Source organism: Psittacula echo, assembly GCF_963264785.1.
Source record: "Psittacula echo genome assembly, chromosome: 2".
In the NCBI taxonomy this organism is placed as follows: domain Eukaryota; kingdom Metazoa; phylum Chordata; class Aves; order Psittaciformes; family Psittacidae; genus Psittacula; species Psittacula echo.
The window spans coordinates 86,994,440-87,012,972 of record NC_137737.1 but is presented as its reverse complement, the minus strand read 5'-3'; the positions used below and the strand labels follow the sequence as shown (position 1 = coordinate 87,012,972).

General features: G+C 40.0%; 1 protein-coding gene across 1 annotated transcript; it reads right to left on the bottom strand.

Moving 5' to 3' along the window:
* Window positions 1–1,917: 1,917 nt before the first annotated feature.
* Window positions 1,918–11,280, bottom strand: UPP1 (uridine phosphorylase 1; the record flags this gene model as incomplete). The annotated part of the gene is made up of 7 exons (XM_080610672.1): window positions 1,918–2,057; window positions 3,562–3,708; window positions 5,291–5,500; window positions 6,491–6,605; window positions 7,912–8,070; window positions 8,509–8,626; window positions 11,228–11,280. 7 exons carry the CDS (start codon window positions 11,278–11,280, stop codon window positions 1,918–1,920), a joined length of 942 nt encoding a protein of 313 aa, XP_080466798.1.
* Window positions 11,281–18,533: the final 7,253 nt, after the last annotated feature.

Genomic DNA, 18,533 nt, shown 5'->3' with positions numbered 1-18,533 from the left:
TCCAGATTCTTGCTCTTATTCCTTTAAAAGGACAAACCACACCACTTCAGATTCGTATCTCAAGGACAGCTGCCCTAATACATTTCCCCAAAGCTTCACAGAGCCACATTAAGGTGAGGTTTTTTGTTTTCTTGGTGACATATTTTTTCTCTTCATTAGGTAACTAATAGTAAGTATTTCATTTACAACAGCAAACTGTCTCCTCTCAACCCATACTGGTCAATTTGGTAAAAGCTGTTTTTCAGCCGAGAGTGCAGCAAGCAGCTTATTAAGTGATCTCCTTTTTATCTCCTTGCTTCTGTTCTGGGAACAGAAGATAGTAGAGATAGGATGTGCTTTGCTGCATTTTCCTAAGGGACTTCACAGGGCTTTTTGCAATGCCCAAGAAAGCATCAGGCATAGTTAAGCACGTATTATTAATACTTTTTTTTTTAATTAGAAATAAGGGACAAACAGTTTTGTTCCCATTTTGTTTAAATGTGGAGCCATTCCCACCTGATTCCTTCCCTTTAGTTTACAGAGGAAAAAAAGGCGCTCTCTGAAAACTTGCCTTCATTGTATATCCTGAGCATAAATGAGAAAACGTGTTTCTAAAATGAAAGGAAGACTAAACTAGTGAATTAAAAAAAAAAAAAAGAAAGAAAAATAAACTATTATTTTTAGCTGTTCTCCACCTGAAAATCAAACACAAGTCATCCCTTCCTTTTTTTAATGTTTTCATCATATTGCTTCCACTTTCTGCCACTTCTTGGTGAATGTACTTACAACTACATCACCCCCTCTCAGATCTAATTCTCATGCTTGTTAACAGAGTACTGCAGACTTTTTCTCGAAAAGAAAAATCTCTATTAGCTGGGTCAGTGACAGCTGTTCTGAGAGTTTATTCAGACCCTTCTGACCTGTGACTCCTGCTAAAACTGGACCCTCCACTGCAGCAGAAATTTAAAAAGAGAGAGAGAGTGATAAATGCCTTTTTCTTTAGCTGACTATGTATTTATCTGGAACAGGTTGCCCAAAGAAGAAGTAAATGCTCCATCCTTGACAGTGTTCAAGGCCAGGTTGGACAGAGCCTTGGGCAACGTGGTCTAGTGTGAGATGTCCCGGCAGGGAATTTAAAAAGAAACAGAGTGTAATTAAAAAAATGGAACTACCATAATGCAATCCTGAAAATATGCTGTGCATCTCCTGAATGCCTCTGGTTCCCCTTCAGTAAGCAGGAGCCTTGTTTCAGCAAAAGATTTCAAGTTCTTTAATGCAAAGTTAACACATAAACGTTTCCTGGGTATTGATTCAATCATGTAGTTAAAATGGGGTATGAATGACCTTGTTGGATCAGTATCTAGGAAATACAGATATTCAGCAGCCCAGTGTCAAGCTTAGAAAATTCAGTCCCACACTTTCATTAAATTTTGTTAAATTTTAATATATGAAAATAAAATTGTTTATTTGTCAAAGCTTGCAAAAAATAAATTGCATTCACTTTAATTTTTCTTTACAAGTGAATCAACAAAGACAATTAAAATTTATATGTTTTTTTATAACAACCAGAAAGGAATTAGCATTCTTAAGTTAATTTTAATTTGGTGGTTTGCAAGAAATTGGCAATAAAGTTTGATTTACTTCCTAGTTTTTCTTTCACAGCAGAGATAAAACTTTTTCATATATTATAGCAGGCTTGTTCTTCACAACAGATCCACTTTCCAGCTCACAGAATAGTGAGTCTTAAATTCAGCAGTGCATAACTAAGCAAAACTTAACTGAAGTCCATTCCCAAAAAACACCGACATAAATGATTAACTTTGACACAAGGAATGCTGCAAGGTGTTCTGAGGCAAAATACCTTTAATGCACAGAAGATGTGACCATGAATTGAGCTGTGCAAAAGCCTTCTGCTTCTACAAAACAAAGATGGGTATTTCATACTTTCCCAAGACTTTTCTTAATGAAATATCCCACTAACTTCTGCGGCCTTTTCTGATACTCCACGAGTACATCATGTGAGCTACTAATCTGATCCCCTTCAAGCCGATCCAGAAGAGTGACACACACTACAGCAGCTAGAAATTAAAAGAGAGCATCAATTAGGAATAACGTTCTGGCACTTCTGCAATCCAAGATCACAAACATTTGAACAAACAGCTAGAATATTGGAAATGTGAGAGAAAACAAACCCAAAACACAGTGCACAGTACCATAAGATGCTTGGGGACTAGCATGATATAGATGCTAACATGCTTTGATATAAAAAAGTTACAAAAAGTTTAAGACAACTGATTGCTAGACTAGTAAAGCAAGAGCTCTCAGGAGCTGCAGATACTTATATCATGATTCTTATGTTTTCCTGGGTAGAAATTATACTTCACAAGTACCCAGGGCTTCACTGGTAGAAAGTAATCAGCGACACTGTTCTAGCAGGTGTAGTTACAAGCCTCTGCTATCTACCAGATCCCTGCACTGTAGATGCCATTCCTCAGGAGTCAGCAGATGAGCCGCTTTGACATTCATAGATAGGGAGCACTGCAAGTATATAAGGATCTCATGGATCATCTCAGGCTCATCTGCTACCTTTTGGTGATCAGGGCCCCAAAGGTACAATCCCTCCTTTTACTCAAGCTGAGATCTACTGTTACCCTTCTGTACCTGGGATTTCTGCTAGTGACAATTTACAGAGCACAAGCATTAATACATATTAAAGACCTGCAAAGCAGAGACAGCAAAAAGGACCAGGCTCCCTAACGACTCAATAATAGCATGGGTTAGTTTTTTTTGGTCATTCTCAAGTCAGTAAGAACCAAGGATGCTTGAAATAACTGTTGGCCTTTTTGCTTTTCTTTTCATCCTCCTTGAGTTTAAGGAAGTTTAAGAAACATCGATGTTTTAAACTGGCAGATTCCTTGCCAAGAAAAGCGAATTTTTGCCAAGGAAAGTGAGAGACTCCAGTTAACACGGTAAGTAGACAGGCACTGCATTACATTATTTGTAATTGCTTGTTTGGTAATTTATTTTTTTTCCCCATAATCTTTCCTGAAAATTAGTTAGCTCGTGTAAAAAAATTAAAATCTCTGTTTATGATTAGGAATGGTTTATTCATGATGCTACTAAAAGTCTTCAACTGTTTAAGAATTAAAGTTGTAATCTACACAAAATACTCACGTTTTCAATTTTCTTATTAAATTACAGAAAGTGATATTAGTGTTATGTACAGGAGAATCACCCAATTGCTGAAATTAACCAGTTGCTTCCTCTGAACTTCAACAACTAACTGAAGAAAACAAATTAATACTATAGGATAATTAGGTACTTTAATTATTTGTGTGCTTGCCTTGGGCTGGAATAGCAAATGACAGAACTAAACTGTGTAAGAACTATGTGAGGAAGTTTGCATGAATTGTGAACACATATGATACAAATGAAACAATCACAGCAACAAAACTATAACCAGGACTGATTTTTTTATATGCAGAAGGTACGCTAACGCCTCATTCACAGTTTTTACCACAACCCCAATGCAACACACAAAACTTCCTATAGCTTGAATAAAGTGACTTTAAGTTAGTTTACCTTTGACACCACTGAGATTACACATTGCAGCAAATACAGAAGACTCCATCTCTATGTTCCTGACACCAGAATCATAAGCTTCCTTCAAATATTGCAGTTTCTCTTCTTCACTGTATAAGCAGATTGCACCATCCAACCTGCCTTGTCCTACAAAGTAATTTTGTAGAAATTTTCAGTGTGATGAAGTCACAGAACAATTTGTTTCTAAAACAAATTATTTAATAATTATTGCAGTTTCCCCTATACATTGTCCAGCTTTCACTAGCACTCTCCATTTTAATGCTCAAGACAAATAGGACAAAGTGATTCTTAGCTATTGCTAGAGCTTCTACATATTACTTGTATTTTTTGTAATGTGAATAATAACAGCTGGTCTTCTCCAGCCTAAATTCTCAAATTCATAAATGGGAAAATATAAGTAGTGGATTCCCACACTTGCAACATGAATCAAAATTCATCAACAAACTTTAAGCTATATGAAAGTACTTTTTCTATGTTTATTCATATTTTCTAGGTTGATTCACCATACTATAGTGTCTTGGGATGATTCATAAATCGAGTGGCTTGAAAATGCTTTCCTGATGCTACCTTAAAAGCTGATCATTTTATTAGTTTCAGACTCTCTAAGGTAAGAGATGAAGAGCCTCTTAAGCTAATTAGCTAATACTGTTACAGGTTTTTTGAGAAAAATTATTAAAATTATTCAAGAATAACACAGAGAAAAGAGAAGCAGCATATGCACAGTAAAGTTAAATTAGTGTTTTACCACATACCTTCCTGTTTTCAGGATATGTACTCTTAAATTAGTGCCCATGAGCTTGCCCTCAGCTTTTGCTCTCTGAGTTAAAAACATTCTTGACACCTTTTTTTTTTTCTTTAGCATCGCTTGCACCTGTGACTGGTGCTTAAGCAGATACACAAACTGACTGCGCCTGCTTTCTGAACAAGCCTGAGAACTATTATGACGACCATGCATTCCCTCTGCATTGCACCTTTTGTCACCTACTCGGTAACAGCTAGATATAGAAGTACCAAGTGCCATCTACATTCTGTTCTCATAAGGTTTGAAAGATGTTTGTGAATAGACTTGGGAAATCAGAAAAGCACCTGAATATCTCCATGTTTACCCAAAGTAAGCCTTGGAGTTTTTCCCCTCTTATATGGCAGCACTGACACAACTCAGCAAAATATTGTCTTCAGCTGTCTGATCATCACTTTTCTCAAAATGCACAATGTGAATCAAGTCCCAACACTTCTTTTAGAAATATTTACTTTAGATACCTAACCAGTGTGAAACAAATGAACAAAAACCCCCAAACACAAGCCCAAAACAGCCACAAATAATTCTCACTCCTCTAATCCTCTTAGGATGCCTTGGTAAGCCACAGAAATTTTGTGGAAAACACACCTAACTGCCGAGTACATGAAAAGCGTGTAGTAGACTATATGTATTTCAGAGGATCTATTGCAGGTGGGGGAAAATAAACTTCCACAAAATTAAAAATTTGATACAGCAAACTCCTAAGTATAATGCTTGATTTCAGGTGTAGGAAAAACAGGTTCATTGTGGTTGACAAGTCAGCTCAAAGTAGGGAACGTGTTCTGCTTAGTGAACTGGACCCTTAATGTTAAACATTATTGAATATTTAAAATAATACTTAAAATACTATTTGATATTCATCTATTATTACTTATCATTATACTTCTGTTAGTCTATCACCAGTCTTACCTTCATAGAAATCCAAAGTGCACATTGTGTTTCCAATGACTGTATGGAATTGACCAATTTCTATACTGCACTGCATCAGTTCCTTAGTTAGCTGTTCATCTAGGTTGGTACTGCGAATTACAGTCTTCCCCAGAACAACCTGTTCAAACTGAGGCTTGAAGGTGGCATCTACAGACTCTCTAGTTATAACCACTGAGCCTGGGTCCAGACCTGCAGTAAAAATAAATAGACATATGTCCTGGGTTCAGCAGCAGCAGTCACTTTTTCTCCTTCTTAGTAGGTGGTGCAGCGCTGTGTTTTTGATTTTCGGCCTGGGAACAGAGCTAACACTGATGTTTGGTCTGAGCAAGGACTTTGTTGAGTCTCATGCTCTGCCAGGGAGGAGGGGAAGCTGGGAGGAAGCAGAGGCAGGACACCTGACCCAAACTAGCCAAACAGGTATTCCATACCACAGCACGTCATGCCCAGGATGTAGAACTGGGAGTTCCCAGAAGGGCTGGATCACTGCTGGGTGGGGGCGAGGTACCGGTCGGTGAGGTGTTGTATTCTCTTCCCTTGTTATTTCCTTTATCATTATTATTATTGGTGGTAGCAGTAGTGATTTGTGTTATACCTTAGTTATTAAACTGTTCTTATCTCAACTCATGGGACTTGCATTCTTTCAATTCTCCTTCCCATCCCTTCAGGAGCGGGGGCAAGAAAGGGTGGGGGGAAGTAGACTGTGTGGTTCTAATTTACGGCCTGGGCTTAAACCACGACAATATAACTTCATAGTGTAGCTAATGCTTTGTTTCCACACACATAGAACACAGGTCTTGAGCCAATCCTGTTTCTTTTAAAGGCAGCAACTTTGCCCCTGAATTCACCAAGAGACTTCTTATGCATGCTTAGCTGCTTCACTGCATTATTACAAATAATTTCTGAAAGAATTAAATTTTTCCTTTTTCACTATATATTCTTTCTTATCTCATCTTTTTCTTACAGGACAGAAATGTCCTTCTCCTCACATTGTCAGAACTCTTAAGTGCGTTTCGTCCAGAGGCAGATATTGTTTTTTCTTTCAAAATTATGGAAGAAAAATGATTCATCTTCTGCAGAAAATTGTTCTGACCATCTACTTACTTGCAGTGAGATGCTTTACTCTCCTACACAGATGATTTAGTTTGAAGAAAGAAAGAAAGAAGTCAAGAGGGGAAATACCTATTCCACCAGATGTGCCAATGCGAAAAATGGTTACGTTGGAACACTTGGCATGATACAGCAGCTTGATCAGCTCGTGCAACATGATTGCAATAGAAGGAATGCCCATACCATGCTGAAATGAAAGCAGAAATTCATATTCAACATGCACACAGATAACACAAAATATATATGGAAGAAGGAGTGGGACAGTATCTCCTTCCTGATTATTTTTCCTCAGATGTCTCCTAACTCACTCTGACAAAACCTCTATGCCCTGGGCCTACTGAACGGCTACTGCAGGTAAGCAGAAAGACTCACACTGGCTTTGGTAGACTCAGATGAAGCATACTATTTCTAAAAATCATGAATTATAAAATACTTACATTCTCAAAAGTATAAGCAGGGTCCTTTCCTAATAGCTGATAAATGCACTTTATCACAGAACTGTTCTTAAACACCAAAAACCTGAACCTGAAGTGCTACTGAATAGTTAAGCTATTTATTTTTTCAAAGTAGAGACATTGTGGTTTAGTCACAAAGTTCAGCAAATATAAGTTCACTTTAACTTGCATGATAAAGAAATAATTACAACTCAAAACAGAGGGTGTAGGATGATACTACAGTTATGCAATTGAAGTATGCAGTCGTATCAACAAATTAAAGGTGTGACATTTTAAAATGCACACATGAGTTGGCAGCTCATGAATGCATTCCAAGTCCCATGGAATGCTACTCTCAAGCTATGTTAGCACACTGGACAATGCCACTGGATGTGATACAGCCAATTCTTGCAATATCCCACATGCATCAAGTGACTTTTTCCCCCATATTATTCAGGACACTGAACACGGACGAGGCAACAGAAAGTCTACTCAAAAATTTACAAGGTCATTCCTGTAACACTCTGTGGTACACGGGGGAAAAAGGAGGCAAGAAAGTAATGAAGATCTCAGAGATTTGCCCTCCCACAAAAAAAAGGGCTAAAAAAGAAATCCTAATTAGCTGAGTGCACTATTTTGAGCAAGGCTGGTGCAAACTTAAAAACATGACTCCATCTACTAAATGCTTAAAAGAAATATGCCTTCATACCTTCTACTTCGAACAGTATCACTGAACTCTTCCCCAGGGACTGCAGAGATAGGACAAGGGGTGACGAGTTTAAACTTAAATACAGGAAGTTCAGGTTAGATATAAGGAAGAAGTCCTTTACTGTGAGGATGGTGAGGCACTGGAATGGGTTGCCAAAAGAAGTAAATGCTCCATCCCTGGCAGTGCTCAAGGCCAGGCTGGATGGAGTCCTGGGTGACATGGTTTAGTGTGAGGTGTCCCTGCCCATGGCACGGGGGGTTGGAACTAGATGATCTTAAGGTCCTTTCCAACCCTAACTATTCTATGATTCTATGATATGTGCCCCATAACTGAGTAAGCGAGGTACTTACACTGACAGATAAAACAGGTCCCACTTTGTACATTGCATAACGGTCAGTTCCTGCACAGATGTTAGGATAGTCACAACCAGGGCTCCCAAGCCCCAGTTCTTCAGCTATGTAGGCGATAAAAGCTTTCATCCGAGAAGGGCTACCTCCAACACATACAAACTGGGGTGGAGAGTATTCAACAAAACAAAATCAATTGCATCATTCACTATATCAAAGAACATGCAAAGATCAATATAAGGATACAAACACCTTCAGCTAACAGAACCAGATGTGATTCTTCTCATAAGAATTCTAAAAGGCCATGAAGAAAAACTGACAAAAACCCCATTTCTATATAGCACTCAAACGCCTTCATCCTGTTTAAACCAGTAAAAGACAGCTACTGATTTGAAGGCCCCCCACAAAAGGGAAGTAAGAAACAATTATCCCAGATTTAGTTTGATATTGAAAGTGACAAGAACCCATAAAAGCTTATCCTCTTTCCATTCCCTCCTCCGTTGGTGGTATGTTGACACATTTAGTCTTATTTTGAAGATGGCTACACTTCCACCTTCTATGGAAAAGCACTGGCTGGCTGAAAGAAGGAAACTGCCTTACCTTTACATCTCCAAATAATGCTGGAAAATCATGGGTACCCGTCCCAAGAGCAAAATGGTACAGGATGTCTTCTTTCATTTTCTCCAGGTGAGGGTTGCAGAGATGGATAAAATTCTCCCTGCCAGGACAACGCATAGTGAAACATATAGAGTATATACAAACCCCTACATTGAACAGATAGTAATTTTGTGAAGTCAAGCAGTAAAAGTAGGGACATGCCACACCCAAGTAAGCCTGCACTGCCTTATTTTGGTTCCTTATGCATTACTTTAAGGAAATCCTAAACTTTATGACCAACTTGCATCTCGCAATAAAATCACATATGATATTTAAAATTGCATTCATTACACAGGATGAAATTGCTAAAGAAAAGCCCAGATGGTAGGATGCATTTGCAACTGTAGAACCTTTATCTTAAATAATCTTAAAGCTGTGAACCACGGTGGGTGTTTATGGAGAGCAGAACAATTGGGAGCTGGCACAGGGAATATGCAGTAAGACACCTTTCTACACAGACAATCCTTAGCATTGTCTAATGCTAGAATCTGGAAGAGGCAAAAAGAATTTACTTCCTCTTAAGTTGTTTCCTGTAAGTAAGTGAGACAGCTTAAAAAAATCCCCAACCTTTCTGAAGATCCAGGAAACAACAAGGCAAGGAGGGAAAACTGAACTCCTCAGCGTATGGGATTGCCTTCATGGAAAATTTGGTAGTGAACTAACTAAGCAAGCTGAATTAGTCATAAAATGTCTGCCTTCTGCACTTGATGTTTTAAATTCAGTTGAAACAGGGAGGAAAGACTAGTCAATAATCATAAGCTTAAGCAAAATACTGGCCAATACTTCAAAGTAGTTTCTGAGACACGGAATCAAGCAATAAACATCTTTCACACACAGGAAGACGACTTAATAGCTTAATGAAGGCCCACTGCAGTTACAACATGGCTCAGGAAATTCAAACTGCTTTGTCAGAGGGGACAAACAAAAGAGTTCACCTGGAGTTTATGCAAAAACTTGGTGGGACTTTGCAGGAACAACTCTGAAGCCTAAACAGAGGTGTTCAGCACTATTTGCGATGTTTTAGGTTATTTGGTCTGTCTTCTAATGCCTCTCCAGAAAGGCAGGGCTTTTCTGTAGGTCCTATGTCTTATCTGTCAACCTTTTGCAGGATAGATGGGTTACCTTAAGAAGCCTAAAATGGCCTAGATGCCCATGCTGGTGTTACTGAACTGTTCCTCAGAAAGCGAAGAAAATAGCTACAACCCCCATATTCTCAGTATAACACTTGTTTCTGTTCTTGAAATTCTCTCCCCAGTGTCACTCACTATGGAGCAGCAGCTGCACAACCAAAGAAGGAGTTACCATCCCAATCCACCCTATTTGTCCCAGCCCGCCACTACGGCCTTCAGCATGGAAAAAGCAGCCCAACAAAGCAGGTGGGCTGTTAGTTCCTTTGGTAGAAATTTCTCTCCATCTCCCACATGCCCCATTTGCTTCTGTCAAATCCTGCCTGAGGTGGAGCCAAAGGCTTCAGTTGCCTTTGTTCTTCCCTCTGAGAGACCTGTTTGACTACAGGAGAAATAAGAGCAGGTTTGTGGCTCTCTGGAAAGGCACAGACAGCCCAAGAGTTTGCCAGCTCACATAAGCAGAATTCCCAGGCTGCTCCTCTGAAATATTCTCCTCTTTGGTTTTGTGGGATTCTCTACCCATATTAAATGGGTCGTTCACTAATGCAGATCTAATGGCTGGCTGTGATGTTTATTGGAATACTTTTTACTTACAAATAGGATATGATTTGAAATCACTTTACAATTTGTTCTCAGTCAAGAAAAAGAAATATTTCCTTCTTTATGAGAATACCAGCATCAAAGCTTCTCTCCAGGAAATAAATTAGGAAAAGGTGAGGCCTCTGTTAAAAGTACAGGGAAATTCATATAGTATGCGCAAACACCACCATCCTCATGCCTGGCCTAAATACAGCTTCCTTCCTCAGCAGAATCTGTATTTCACCTTTTTCATCTCATACCTTACCAGCAACGCTGTCCAACCCACTGCCTTGCTGCACCTAGAAACTGTTACTAACTTGGTTATCTGCCCATCCAGATCTAATTGCGGACTTGGACCCTGGGGTAAAATGGGCAATAAAATAAGCATATCAATGTTTGTACATAGGACCAATACCATGAATTAACAGTAAAGGCAAAGTTTGACTGATAAAAATCTTTGGCTGTAACTCTAAGGAGCAGACAATTAATTTCCCTTACACTGTTACAAAACTGGTGTTTGAAACAAAATGCAAATATATGAGGGCTAAACAGGCAAGTATGGTTTTACTAAAAAACAGCTTAAAATAAGGATTAGAGAAACAGATTTCAATATTTGATTAAACTCTTGCAGCAGGTAGGTCTGGCCATATGCAGCAACCAAAGTCAACATTTCAACAGCTCACTGCATTAAAAAATAAATAAATAATAAAACCAGACATCACCTATGTTTGGAAAAATTCACTGTCATGATAAATGAAAATAGCTAGCCAGCAAAGCCCACTGCGTGGGCATTTGTGGTTAAATCGGATAAAGACTCCATTTGTCAGAACAGCTTCTACTAGATACTTGACGTTATAATCAATATTTGTGCCATAAACTTTATCTTAAACTAAATGAGTAATGAGCTTGGGAAGGAACATAAACATGAACATGGACAATTCATTTCCAAATCTTACTTTGAAGACTGTTCGTCATCATTTTTCTTCTTGTTTGGGATACCAGGAGCCATGTATGCTTATACCTAGAATTATATTTAAAAAATCAGATATAAAGTGCATCAGAATAGTCCCATACGTAAAGCTAGCATCACTAACAGTGAGACAAACCTTCTATATACATGATGCTGTCATGAATATTAAACCCCCAAAATAACCCAGCCCCATTACAGCAAAATGAGCATCACCACTTTCAAACCACTAAAACTTGAACTAATCCCTTGCTAAGGTAACCCTCATCTCACCGCTGCTTCTGTTCCGTGGTATAAACAACACCCGGCTCATGGGCCAAAGAGAGGTAAGTCTCACAGCTAACTAAACAACCTTCTTTCTTCTGTACCTCCCACAATGACAGTGACTGCTGACCTAGCCTTAGCCCCCCTTTCACCTCTGCCTCCAGAAGGCCTCCGAAGCTCATCTCTAACTGCCATATGCCTGAAACGTGAGTCCACGAAACACCTTACTCATAATATACTTTCCATTAAACTCCTCATACTGACCGTAAGAGATTTTTATCTGCTCCAATCTAAGGGCAAGGAAGGCTAAAACAAACCATGACTCCAAAAAGTCACAGCCCTTTATTATCTTTTTCCTAATCCATTAATCTATACTATAAGTATTCTCCTTTCCGCATACAAACTGGCAAATACATCACTGAAGCTTTGGTACCAATACAATGCCAGAATTATAATTATAGAATGATTCATTTGTTGTTATTTTCAGAAGTGACTACAGCTACGTGCCAAAGTCGGTACTTTCTGGGAATGCCCTTAGAGAAAGTATTGAATCACAAAGTTCTGATCTACCCTCCCTTATAAAAGTGCTAACAGCACATGTACTGTAATAGAGACAGGACTGTAATCCTTAAAAAACCCAGGATTACACTACAAGGAAATAGAAAGAAATCAATCTTGCAACAGAATTACATAATATGTGAATTTTGAAAGAACTGAAAACCAAACAAGATTAACCTGAAGTCTGTGTGTTAAAAGCCACTGAATAATGGGAATGTATTAAAACTTTCACGGACATTTTCTTCATTTAAAATGTAACCTTTATTAAACAGACCTAAACATCACACGTACTACACATACTAAACGTATACTAGATTCCATGCTCAAGGAGGTAAACTATAAAAGTTGCATTTAGATCATTATGCATCCTCGTGGTCATAGGATTAATCAGTTCCCACAGGGAATCGCTATTATACCACGTGCATTACAGGAAAAATGCATCATTTGTTCCAAGAAAACTACAGTGCCGGGAGTGCTAATAACAAGGAGTTATCAGATAAGAAGAAACAGCAAAATGCTTTTTATGTACCTAGATGACAACTGGCTGCAAACGAACCAAGGATATTCATTCAGCTGCTGTTCACAGCATTAAGCAACCACATAATTTTTAACAGTGTTCTTGGTTCTGTGATGCTCTAAGTAACAATGTACTTCAAGAAAATCTGACAGCCAAGTTCTGACAGTGCACAGGTGCAGAGTACCCTCTCCAGAAGCACCCAATCAGAGATGCCTTGGCAGGAACAGCAGAAAGGAGCAAGCAGAACTGTTTTCCCAAAGTAGACCCTTCCGGCCAACACAGAGGCCAACAGGCACCCGACCACCATAAAGCTGTAAAACTCTCACACTGTCTACACAAATGGAGATTTTTATAGCCACGTCAAAACTTCCAGCAGCCATCCTCCACCAGATTGATGCTCAAGAATAATGTGCTCCCAGCAGGACGCAGCACAAGAAAGAGCATGGCCTGCTTCAACATGTGTGTGAATCCTCTGCCCAGTGATTCAAAACTGGGCAGAATCCATTATATCTCATTACACACACACACACACTATTTTTTTGTTTCATGGTGGTGGTTTGGGTTTTTGTTTTGTTTGTTGGTTGGCTTTGTCCAGTTGCTTTTTTTTTCTGTAGGAAAGCCTCAGTTAGTAGTATCTTTAAGGAAAAGCTCCAGATTAGCGTTGATCCATCACTAGAAAACCTGAAGAGTCACTGCAAAACTGTTTTCTGCCCTGAGCGTCCCCCATCGAGGCTATGCATGCAATGACAGCTCGCTCCCGACGTCTATCACTTACTTCCATCCGGCTTCCTGCCCCGCGGGCAGTTCCCATCCACCCAAGCTCGGAAATAGCGGCACCACCGAACCTCCCACCTGACGAGACCTCTGCCCCTACCTCCCTCAACCACCGCTCCCCCGGCACCGGTCGTATGCTCCCCCCAGAACGGCACCCAGGGTTCGGCCGCTACTCGCCCGCGGGGGTTCCGGTGACCGGCGGCTGGCGGGGCTCGGCTCAGCTCTCACCTGAGGCAGCGGGGCCACTGCTGTGAACCGCAGCTCTCTCTCGGTGCACCTGGCCAGGCTGCGGGGTGCGCTGGCCGAGCCACTTTCCAGCAGCGGCTGGCGGAACGGCACTGTAGGGCACCGCACCTCCCCGCCCCGCCCCGGGCGGGGCCCGCAGCACCGGCCGCGGTTAACTCTCGGCGCGCCGGCCGCCCGCAGCGGAGCGCGGTCCGGATATCGGTAAAGGGCTGGCCGTGAGAGCCGGTCTCCTGCCGCTCCTCGACAGATGTGCCTCGAGGCGGCGAGGATGATGTGGTAATACACATGTACATACGATAAGCACGTGCTGGCAACCCCAAGGAGCACAGTCAGGTTGTGTGGATGTCGGTGTCTATACCGGTCCTTCCACATGTATATTCACACAGCTTGTCTGTAAGTGCACTTCTTCTACTAGCGCTTTGGTATGGCAAAAACCACGTGGTGAGAAAAGAGCACAGACTTCTGCTAACAGACTAGACTCTTTCAGCCGGAAGGGACCTACAATGATTATCTAGTCCAAGTGCCTGAGCAGGGGTGACAAAGTTAAAGCATGTTGTTAAGGGCATTGTCCAAATGCCTCTCAAACACTGACAAGCTTGAGGCATTGAACTCCACTCAAGCACAGCTTGTTCCACTGTTTGACCGCTCAGTAAAGAAATGCTTCCTAACATCCAATCTGAACCTCTCCTGGTGTATCTTTGAAGCATTCCTACGTCTTCTCACTGGATTCCAGGCAGAAGAGCTCAACACATCCCTCTCCACTCTCCCTCCTCAGGGAGCTGTAGAGAGCAATGATATCGCCCCTCAGCCCCCTTTTCTCCATACTAGACAAGCTCAAAGTCCTTTGCTGCTCCTCACAGGACATGCCTTACAGCCTTTCCACCAGATTTGTTGCCCTCCTCTGGATGCCTTCAAGGACCTCTATATCCTTCTTAAATTGTGGGGCCCAGAAGTGCTCCCAGCACTCAAGGTGAGGCTGCATCAACACTGAATACAGTAGGATCATCACCTCTCTTGACCAGCTGGTCACGCTGTGTTGGATGCACCCCAGGATGCAGTTTGCCCTCTGCGCTGCCAGGACTCGCTGTTGACTTACATTGTGTGAGCCTGCTGCTGACCAGCACCCCCAGATCCCTTTCTGCAGCGCTGCTCTCCTGCCATTTATCTCTCCATTTATACTTGTGCCCAGTGTTACTCTGTCCTAAGTGCAGAATCCAGCATTTCAACTTGTTAAATTTCACCCCATAAATCATTGCCCAATGCTCTGATCTATCTAGATCCCTCTGCAACGCCTCTTGTCCCTCAAGAGAGTCAACAGCACCTCCCACTTGGTGTCATCAGCAGACTTGGCAATGGTGCATTCAACTCCTGAATTCAGAGCATTGATAAATGTATTGAACACCTCTGGTTACAGTCACCAGCCAGGTGTAGCCACATTCACTACAACTCTTGGTGCTCTGCCTTCAGCCTTCCATCCCAGCACTCCAGTCATGGGACTCATTCCACCAAGTCTCTAATACCAATGATATCATAGCTACACATATTCAAGATATGCTCCTGAGCCCCCCATGCTCCCAGAAGCAGTGTAAATATTCCCACTAGCATTGCCATCCTCAGGCAATACCATGTCAACCTTTGGCTTACCTTCAGCAATCCTGCTGGTATCCCCTTCCGCCACTGATTCTAGTCTAAAGCCCTCTCAATCAGTCCCACCACCTTATGTCCAAAGACACATTTTTCCCATTGGGAGAGGTGGATCCCATCAGGTTCCAGCATCACAACATTTTCCTCTATTTGAGAAGTACAAGTGCTAATACAAAGACCACTATTTGAGTCTGAAAAATTTCATTGGAAACAGAACCTGAGTTACCTGACCAGTAGTTTACTTGGCCATTGCACCAGCCAATGATAACAGTGTAGTATTTAAAACAAGTATACCCCTTCCTGCTCACCATTTACCATCTTTATAGTCCATCAGTCAAATAATTCAGTGCAGCTGTCTGGATACTTACCTACTATATTTTGGTTCTTGTCATTCTGGATGTTTATTATCATTAATACTATTAATAGGAGGGCAAAACATGCTAAGACTGAAATCCTGTATTTCTATTTCTAGCTTCTTTTCCAGGCTATAGCATAATATATAACTACATTCTGAAAAATGAGAACTGCAAAAGCAGAACATTACACTCTTCACAGAAAAGAACTGGCTTCATCCTGCATCTTTTACAACTAAGTCTGCATTACTCAGTACAGATACAAATACTTAAGAAATAGATATGCTGAATCAGTGAAATTTTAGATGCTTAAGAAATGCATGGGCAATTCAACTGTTGTTTGCATTGCTATACAAAGAAAGGTAATGCATATATACCCTTGATCTCTGAAAACATGTTTGTATTCAAGAATAGTCTAAGAAGACTTAAGTGGTAAGAATGAAGTATATATTTCGTCACATTAAAATGAAAACAGCCATTAGACTCTGCTATGGAAAAATAGTTGCATGTAAAGGGAAAGTTACTCTTTGGTACCTAAACTGTCAAGTTATTTTTAAATCTGTATCTGGAATTCTCTTTTGAAAATATTCACATATTCAGTATACTTGGGTTCAATTCATAAAATGCAACTGCACTTTTGTTTTATCTTTGGGCTTGCAAATCAATCAGCATTCAAAAGTAAGAAGTGAGATAATTTCTTACTTAAAGGCATTCAAGTCAGAAATGGAGCACAATGCAACTAAATAAACATTTCAGCATTTAAAACAATACAGCTAGATTCCGTAAGAAACTACCCAGCGTTCAACTTTGGCATCTCTCTGAAAAACAAACACTGAAAACCCTTCCAGACCCAGAAGCTTCCACTGCTGTTACATGGAACTACTGATGACTTTAAAAACTGCCAGCAGCATGACTGCGTTGACTCACAAGTAAATAACAAACATAATTACTGAAGCAAGGTGAACTCAAGCAACACATTTCCATCCTCCAGTTAGGACTTTGTGATTTGTTACACTACTTTGGTTTCACATCATTTGGAGAACTGGCAAGTTATGCTTCTGCTGCAGCTCTGCACTATCCTGAATTCACAAACAGGAATTCCAGGGTCTTCCACCTGCTCTTACAAAGAGAAATCTTAGGCTGTTAATATTCTATCTCATAGTAGTCAAACTGTGATCCATGAAGACTCAGTTGACTGACAGTGCATATCAAATATCTCCTTGGCTTGACTAAGGAAAGCTGAGTGTACATTAATGGCACATAAGTAAACTTTTAAGAATATAAGAACAGCATGTGGATGTTACCTAATAGTGACTAAGGTATAATTTTTAAAATAGGATAGGGTGTAGACTTCTAAAATATCTGAAAATCAGCAATATCAAAAAAAATCAAAAATCACTTCTAAGACCACAAGTACAGTAAAACAAAATAACAGTGCTGAGTGACCATGCTGGGATCTCAGTTGTCTTTCTGTCTCTGCCTTCAACAATTGCCTAAAAATCTGACTGTTTTGGACAAGAATTCCAATACTGACGAAGAACTGTTCAAAAGTAAAGAGGGCTTAGATATCAAAAAACTCAATGTAAGAAATTTGCTTTAGGAAGATTTGTACAAATCTTACTGAGAAAAGAAGACCATAATATAGAAAAGAATTATTAGAATTCTTTGCAGGTCAGCAGTATTGCAGCCACACAGGAATTCTTATGTTATGGAATAGATTTTAAGGGCTTCAGCACAGCAAGCACTTTCAAGTCTATGTGAACAGGTGATCTATAAATTTGTATATATTTTTACCCATGTTAGTTGGGGTTGTTTGGGGTTTTTTTTGTGATAACAACTGTCTCCAACTTTTTCAGTACATTTGTACTAAAGACCTTTCAGAAAACTTTCTACAAAAGAGACTGAAATGGACAACATATGCTTAAGATCAAAATACCTTCTTACCCCCTATGAGCATAACCTACACACACACACACGGCTGCCTTGCCATGAAGCGATTTAACTCCAGAGAGTTTCATCATCACCTCTTATTTCCCCTTTCTTCCATGTTTTGGCCAGTAAATCATGCAACTGCAAATAGTATTTGCAAAAGAAGTTTTTCCTATAATGGAAGTCAAAAGATAAAAGTGAGACTGTAAAGTAGCACTACTACTGATAGTTATATGCTTAAAGTATGCTATAAAGGCTGTCATACACAGAAATTATTTTACTGTTGCAGTTTACCACTGATGGGCACAACAAAACCAGCCCTCTATTACACTTTTCTTACAGATGCTAAAAGTAAAAATTATAACCTTATCCAAAGACCATCAAATAAAGATAGCTGAATTCCCAGATAAGGTATGCTCATATGACTGAGTAACACTGAAATAAAATCATAAAATGGTACTTTTATTTTTGGAAAATATCATGCAGCTCTGGTGATTACTGTATTAGGTGTAAAGTTTTGTAGTTGAAAACCTAAGGGTATCAACAGTCTTCCTGTTTGTTTTTAAGCATTACTTAGCAACAATTAAAAACATCGGTGTGTTATCAGCATTGTTCTCAGACTAAAGGCGAAAACACAGCACTGCACCAGCTACTAAGAAGGAGAAAAATAACTGTTACAGCTGAACCCAGGACACCGTTATACATGCAGAACTTCTTCACACAAGCTTATTCTTCAGTGTTTCGCTATAACAAGTGACAGTTTTTCTACTGGCAGATTTCAGTACTATGAGCTCTAGGTCTGGCATCCACTGGTACTCCAGCCTAGAACAGTAGATTTCACCAAAAGCTCTGCTTTCACAGCAAAATTAATGGTTTCAATGTATCTGAACATAATTCACAATACAAATTGTAAGTGAAAACAGATTTAAGGTAGTAATTCCCTCCTCCCCTGCAGATACAGCTTGTTGTAAGCTTTTTGTATAGTTGGAAAACTTTGATGATTAACCAAT